This window comes from Cavia porcellus, unplaced genomic scaffold (genome assembly GCF_034190915.1).
Source record: "Cavia porcellus strain 051 isolate PalLab524CR breed Dunkin Hartley unplaced genomic scaffold, mCavPor4.1 scaffold_22, whole genome shotgun sequence".
In the NCBI taxonomy this organism is placed as follows: domain Eukaryota; kingdom Metazoa; phylum Chordata; class Mammalia; order Rodentia; family Caviidae; genus Cavia; species Cavia porcellus.
Window position 1 is genome coordinate 50,536,627 of NW_026947505.1, and position 7,977 is coordinate 50,544,603.

The 7,977-nt window shown below is 42.5% G+C and overlaps 1 protein-coding gene across 2 annotated transcripts in view; it reads right to left on the bottom strand.

The window, feature by feature from the left end:
* Tbx18 (T-box transcription factor 18) overlaps positions 1 to 7,357 on the bottom strand; it is a 29,007-nt gene extending 21,650 nt beyond the window's left edge. Inside the window, exons 1-4 of one of the 2 annotated variants that reach the window (XM_063233175.1) lie at positions 6,624 to 7,357; positions 5,458 to 5,662; positions 3,321 to 3,422; positions 78 to 249 (exon numbers count right to left, since the gene is read on the bottom strand). In XM_063233175.1, the coding sequence (XP_063089245.1) occupies positions 78 to 249; positions 3,321 to 3,422; positions 5,458 to 5,662; positions 6,624 to 6,912 (768 nt within the window). In that variant the 5' untranslated portion in view covers positions 6,913 to 7,357. The remainder of the gene's footprint in view (positions 1 to 77; positions 250 to 3,320; positions 3,423 to 5,457; positions 5,663 to 6,623) is intronic. The other variant, XM_003474893.4, reaches the window with a different exon arrangement.
* Between the last annotated feature and the right edge of the window lie 620 nt (positions 7,358 to 7,977).

Genomic DNA, 7,977 nt, shown 5'->3' on the forward strand with positions numbered 1-7,977 from the left:
CCTTAAAAGTGTCCATTCCCTACAGTACGATATAGCACATACATGGTGGTGACATCCAATATTGGCCGTATACTCACATGGCCTTGGTCATCCAGTTCATTGTTGGTGAGCTTCAGCTTGTCAAAGCTGATCACTTGTCTCATCCAAGTCTCCCCAGAGGCAGGCGAGTCTGGATGAATATACACCCGGGGTGGCACAGGGGAGTCAGCATTACCCGCCACCATCCATTTAGAGCTGTGGTAAACATACCTAAAAGGCAAAGACAAGGAAGGCCCTCAGGAGATGAACTATTTGTTTCTCGGTATTTCTAACTTGGCAGAATCAAGAACACATGTGTACTCTTCTTTTTACAGTCTAAAATAAATTGATTTCTTCCTTGTACCCAAAATAAATCTTTAAGTAATTTTCAAAAACTTTCTGAAGTAGTAGAGTAACAACTGGTAAGTGGTACATGAAGGGCTTAGTGAAAAATATATGCACAACCACAAATGCAAATTCTAACGAATAATTTACTAACATTAGACATGCTGTCATCTGATGTTTTTCACTTGAAAATTCAATGGACATGAGGATGCCAAACTCACCTTTAGGTAAGTATCAAAATACTTGAAAATTATATCTTAAAATATCTCACTTCCTTAAAGATCATTTTGCATTTTAGACATATCCAGCTGAGACAGACAGTAGAAATGCAAGAAAAAATTGACATATTTTGATAGAAAAAATATTTCTATTATCATTTAACATTTAGATGTTTTTCTAATCTATGACATTATAAGATGAAGATAATATGCACAGTTTAATGTAAAATTTTTCAATAATTATAAAATGTAAACCTTTATTCATCTTCTATATTTCTTATACCAAATATTATACCAAATAGTTTTCAAATACCACTAATAAAGAAACAAATCACACTTTGAAAATAATGACCTCATTAACATTACTGTTCTAATTAGAGACAAAATATCCTTGTTTATAGATATGTGAAAATATGTTGATTCAGCAAGAACGATACATTAAGTGACAATATCTCAAGTGATAAATTCTCAAAACGTAATCCTATAATCAGACTATCATTTACTGTTACTTTAAAATAAACTAAAAGTTAGAAACCAGAGTGCCAATGAAGAAGATAAAATAAAATTATATAGTCTTTAGTTACTTTTATTCCATGTATATTAAAATACGTCATACAATTCATAGTAAGCTGGCAAACAGTGTCAGAAAATTCTACCTGTATAATATGTAAATTTCTTTTGAAAGGAGATAGGCAGGTAGGACGAAAGGGGAAAGTAAAAAGGTTGCAGATGTGATAAGTGTGTGCACCAGTTCACACTGAATGTGCTTATATAACATAAACATATACTAATAATTTTTTTAAAATAAAAGCATAAAATATTTTCATAACACCTTTGATTGGCTCTTTGTTTCACTGAGGGTCACATATCTTATTCTCTTTTGAGCTTGATATGCCTCTCTTTTTCTCTCTGTCTCTCTGTCTCTCTCTCTCTCTTTCTCTGACTCTTTTTGATATGCTTAATTCTTTACAGTAGATCCTTTCCTTGGGGGAAAAATACATAAGCACAAAATGAAGAGTTATTCTTTAAAACCTTGCTTCAAATGGTATGGTGCAATTCTAATAAATTCCTAAGTGTGGGCTCTTGTGATTGTGAATTTTACATTCTAGTGGTAATCATTTTTACCTCGACCAAATACCACTCTGATATAGAAAATAAGCCAGTTTTTTTCTGATACTGCTGAAAAAGTTGGAAAATAGAGGAAATTCTCACAAACGCAAGAAAAAAACTTCCTTGTAGCTATGAATTGAGTTGTTACCAAATAGTTATGTGCTGTCAAACCTTACACATACTAAATAGTTCACCTCCACAGGCACTAAGCAAATAAATGCTGGGTTACACATTCTTTGTAAAACATTCTAATACCAACACTTAAAACAAATTTCTTTTTACTAAGCAATGTACATGAAGGCAAGTTTATGTTTAACTGTTTGATGTTTTAACATGCACCATTTTAATATTAGTATGAGAAGCTTCCTTGCTTTCTGTAAGAGTAAATAAAAATCTGTTAAGTAAAATAAAACAAAAAAATTTGGAAGAGTTTTGCAGGAGGAAATAGGGTACAAACAGAAGAAAAATGATAATTTCTAAACTTACTATTTTCTTTAGTGCAAGCTCAAATTAGCATATCAGTTTTAAATCAAGTGCGTTTCAAGAATGAACTTCTATGTCTTCTAGCTTGTTATGCAGTAGCCAATTTTAGCAAGATGTCCTCATAACTTAAGTAATAAAATTTATACGTAAAGCACAAAACTTACTTTTAATTATTCTTTTTTTAGTATTTCATGTTGTTGTTCACATTAAAATCTGTATACTTTTGACACTGTCAACCTGTTTTGCAAAAACTCTCTGAATTTTAAGGTGTTAAAACCCAAATTCTATTTCATTTAAAAACTGCTAGACACTCTTTTAAAAATGAGACAAATTTAAAACTGCATCCTACCTTCTGATCTCCCAAGACCTTCAAAACGTTTTAAAAAAATGTTAGTACTTATTTTTTTAAAAACGTTAGTTTTTTTTTCCCTTGGGAAAAATAAGAAACATTGTCACTGAAAAATTTTAATTTGCCTTCTTGGCTTAAAATTGAAGACTATGTATCTTTTCATAGATTACTTGAAAACTAGGGAAATACATTCTCTTTTAAAATCCAAATACAATAAGACTTAAAACAATAATTGCTAACTACAAACTAAAACCAAAAGTTAACAATTATTTACCAGTTTGGAGATGTCTTATATCACAATGAATGGTGAGATTTTACTTATCTTACTTGTGGGAAATCTTAGATAATTTTCTCAATGGGAAAAAGTCTAAAAGCGACTATGATTTTGAATGTAACAAGATAAGGTAAATTAATATGAAGATCAAAAAAGTCATAAAGAAAGCATAACATTTCATTTGCCGTAATATGCATTTATAAACTGCATAACAAGTCCTCTGAAAATTCAAATTGAAATGTGAGTCTGAATGAAAGATATACTTAACAATACCAAATTGACTCTATTAAGAACCCAATGAATGAAGACATTTCTGTTTCTATGAAAAGCTAAGTCAAAATTCTGGTTCCACATTTTACTGCAAGAGAAAATACCATCTGGGTGCTGGAACCCATGGGCATCAGATTATGGATCTGGAAATTCTACAGAGTTCTGGAAACAAAGATCACAGTAGTCACAGATCAAATGGGCACTCTTGACAAAATCCTAACGCTTTCTGAAGTCCTACATTCAATCCCTGTACCTGTATCTTTTGTTGTCCACTGGTACAATATCCATGGCAATGTAGTATTGTTGGTGAGGATCTAATCCAGAGATCTTCACTCTCATTGCAGGAAACATGCGTCTATTTATGAAGGAGAGAAGACAGAGCATTTGGGTTTTGTTTTTGATTCTGATAAGAACTGAAAATGAATAAATGTCTCTAATCTATACTTTTAATATGATCAAATTTACTTTTAATATGATCAAATTTATACATATGTATATAAATATACATATATATGGTTCCATTTTTGTTGAATTGTCAGTGTAGCCAAAAATGAAAGAATTGTCTACTGAGAGAGTAGTGGGACTAAAGAAAGCACTTTACTTTCTAAATAAAATCACTACATATATTTACATTTAATAATACAAATAATAAAACTGAATAAATTATAGAAACAGAAATTTCAAATTTCTAAAAATGTGATCAAATATACGAAATTTTAAGAGGATTATAAAAAACACAAGGAGCCAATGTGCCATGTTATAATCAAACAATATGTTCTTTATTGAAACAGGACTTCCTGTCTGCAACCAGTAAGGATGAAGTACAAAAGTTGCTCTAAATTTGAAAGGAAGGTAGAATAAAACTTCTTTATTGAACACAGAAACTAAATACAATGTATATTATCAAAGTATTCCTTTCTCCATCATATTTTGAAAATGTGTTCTTCCTAAACCACACTTACTCAAACATTTGCTAATGAAAATCTCCATTTCACTTCGCTTCTGAGATACACAGCAAAGGATATGCTAAAGTAGATGCATCTATCCTTTAAAAGGGGCACAGCAGCAAGTGACCTAACAGTGAATATGTATAAAGTAACAATTGCAGACGTTTGTTGTTTAAAACAAATTCACCTTTGGCTTAGACTAGGACTGTGCTTGTTATTCTAATTTTTGTTAACTTTACAGCACAAACTTACTTATTGTTATTTACCCTTTTTTCTATAACAATAATGCTATTAAAGACCACTTTGAGAGGACAGAAAAGTCCATTATTCCTAACTAAGCATGAGAACAGATTTAATATGGTGCTGGCTGTTTAGTATTATTTCAGTGCACCTGTGAGATAAAGTGTAAAGGTCTTTACATCTTTTATAAGACGATTGTTGTTTTGTGTTGTTGAAAACCAAATTTGAATCATTAATAAAAGTTCTGTGAAAATGCAGAGGGTAGCATATGGATTCAATAAAACACGTTTTTGTAATTCCTAATAAGTTTGGATATTCTTATGCTATCCAGGTTTTTGCTATGTGTACTCCCTGAAAGAGTCGTGTCCTTTTTAAATTTTTCTTAAGGATATTATTCATAAATTTTATTGCACTAAACGAACTGAAAATTTTAAAGTGCAAATGCCTCTGCGGCTAACTCAAATTATTATGAGCTGCCAACAAATCCATTTATTTTACTAACCGGTTGTGGAAAGATCATACTTTTAAAAAGGTAACTTCTTATATTTATATTTAGTTTTCTTTTGCAAATTTAAACTAATGCCCTGGATTTTCACTTGGAAATATATTGAACCATGCAACCGGACCTAAAAACAGGATTTTCAGAAATCAAAATAATTACTATTACAGCTACATATAATTCAACATATATTACGAACGACTATAGTGAGTTTTCATCCTAGTTTAACTTCAAAATAATATAACACATCATGTTCTTATAGTGCCAGGAAATCTTTGGATAAAAGAGCCAACCTGGAAGTTTAAATTCTAAAAAAGTAAATTATACTATGCAGTAAACTGTTTTTTAAAAAGAAAAAAGAAAAGGCGGAGTTATATTCTCTGGTTCCAGAATTGATAACTAGAACCTAAATAAATGCCTGCATGGCCATAAATATGACCTCGAATCCATAAGTACTCCTCACTCCGACCATCAACCTTGATAGCTACAGCACAGGCGACCACAGGGTCTCCTCCCAGATCAACAAGGAGCCGCATCACCTACTGCACCGTGGCCCACGAGGCAAAGCCAGCCTAAAAGTGAGGCACGACCTGCGACGTGTGCAGCCTGTCCGAAAGTGCCCCCAGGCTGCAAACCCTTCTCCCAACCATCTTAGGGGAGGCCAGAGCCGGCCCGAGGGGGGTCCACTCCAGCTTGCCCCTTACCTGCCGGCCTTGGTGATGATCATCTCAGTGCCGATCTCGTGAAAGCGCTTCCAGAGCTCCGCTCCTTGCAGATCTACCCGGGGCGCCTGCGGAGAGGGCAGCGGGGTCCCGGGCCGGGCCAAGGCGGGCGAGGGGGACCCCTTTGGGGAGCCGCCCGGGGACTCCAGCGGGGAAGCGCCCTGCAGGAAGCCATCCTCACAGCTGCCTGGACAGCAAAAGGCAGAGAGGGGACCCACTGAGAGCCTCTGGGGAGAGGCGGGGGCCGGCCGGGAGCAGAACGCTCGCTGTCTCCGGGCCCTGGTGATGAACGGGCGCTTGGGAAGGCCTGCCGGGTCCCCAAGTCCCGGGCCCAGGAGTGGCCCGCAGGCCGCGTCCCCCACCCGCCGGGTCTCGCGAGGGCCAGGCCCGGACAGCTTCGCGCAGCCACGGGACGCGGACTCCGCGACCAGTGCCCAGGGCAGAGTCCCCAGTGCAGACCGCGCTGCCACCCGTGCCCGCAGCCCGGGCAGCCGCCGCGGCAGGACCCCCCGGGACCCCGGAGCGCCCGGCCCGGGGCACCTCCTGGACGCCTCTGTGGAGCCCCCGGCGGCCCAGCCTCCCTCCTGGGCGCAGCACCGAGGCGCGCGCTAAAAGCCAGCCTGGAGCCGCGTCGCCCGGGCCGGGAAGTCCGCGGGGAAGGGACGGGACCGGCCCGCTCACCCGGGGAACCACGTTTGCAAGTACGCCGCCCTCTTCCTGGTTCGCACCAACGGTTTAGGGCATCCGTTCCGGTTTCGGGGGGTGGGGTGGCGGTTGAGCCTTCTCTCTGCACCCCCACCCCACCGCCCTGGGCTTTTAAAAGTTGGGAAAGGAAAAGGAGCACCCATTGGCTGCAGCCCCAAGGGAGGCAGCCGCGGAAAGCACCGATCCGCGCCATCCGTCTCCACCAGCGGCCGAGGGGCGCCAAGCGGGTGGCAGCAGCGCGCCCCGACCGTGTGGGCAGCGACCCGGGCGCGGGGACCCCGAGGGCCGCGGCACCAGCGGCTGCCTCGTCTCGGCCGCTCCCAGGCCACGCGCGCGCGCGCCCGGTCTCTGCGAAGTTGAGGTTCGCGGCGGGCGTGGGGTCCGCGGACCGACCCGGGAGGGGGTCACGCCGGGAAGAAGCCGGGCGGGAGGGAGCGACTCACCCGCGGCGGCTCCGCGGGAGCCACAGCTGCGCTCCGGGTCCGCGCAGCTCCGCGCCGGCGGCGGGTGCGCAGCGCCTTCGTCCCCTTCCGAGGAGCCCTTTTCCGCCGCCGCGCCGCCCCGGCTGCAGCCTCCGTCGTCCGCGGCCCCGGCCGCTTCCTCGGCGCCCAGCTTTCTCCTCTTCTTCTGAAGCTGTTGCTGTTTCTCCGCGCCGATCAGCGCCTCCACGGAGAAGGCGTGCGCCTTGAGGCTGAGCATGCTGCACGGCGAGCCCCTCCGCTTCTCGGCCATCCCGCCACCCGGCGCCCGCCCGCCCCTCTCTCATATACTCTCGGGCGGGCACACGCGCGCACTCGCTTTCCTGGAAGCCCGACCCCAAAACTGAGCAGTTCTCGGTGTCTCCGAGATCTGTCCCCTGGCCTGCAGCGGGCAAAAATCGAATTTGGCGTTTCGTCCTTCTCGCTTGGGTTGGGATCCGAGGAACCGGCGACGACGCGACCGCCAAGTTTCCTTCCCTCGGTCTCTCTCAACCTCTCCTTCTCCTCTCTCTCTCTCTCTCTCTCTCTCTCTCTCTCTCACTCACTGATACACTCCTTTGCTCCCACCCCCTCCACCTCCTCCTGCTGCTCCAAGATCTGCCTCGACTGATGCGCCAGAGAGGACTAACATGGGTAAAAAAACACTCTGCGGACACAAATTAAGGATTGTAATTGAAATTTGTTGCCTTGATCTGTCAGCACTTCGAGGCAGGAGAGCGGTGGGAAGAACTTGCTCATTAGCGTCAATAAAGCAGCGGGGGGCGGAGCCCAGGGATGTGTCAATCACCGACACGGATGGCCAATCAGTAGGCGACAATTCTGCGCAGCCCTCGCCCACTTCCTTACAAGGTCTCAAAAGACTCGGAGTGAAAAGCGCCGCCATCTGGCTTGTGTGTGCCAGCCCGCGCTCGCAGAACTGGGGGTCTTGCTCCTAAACCCAGTCCAGTCCCTGCATCTCCAACTATTCTCCCCAGAATCTGAAGAGGCGGAGGCTCCTGGCTCTAACAGAGAAACTCACAAAGTTAACACATCAAGAATCTTTAAAGGAACCTTAAATCCCGGTTCCACATCCTAATCATTTCATGTTGCTACAACTCAGAACGTCTGGGAAGGTTGAGAGCAGTAAAGTCACCATGTCTACGTCGGTCATTTCTCATTTAAAGATTCGAACGTTTATTAGCGCCCATTCTGCCTGGAGCACGGCACTACGCTTAAACTTTACTCACTTAATTTTTCTTAGGGAAGAGTTGTGTTTAAAAATATTTAAATCCTTTATATTTATGGACAAAATGTTACATTATCGCCCAGTCCCTCCTGA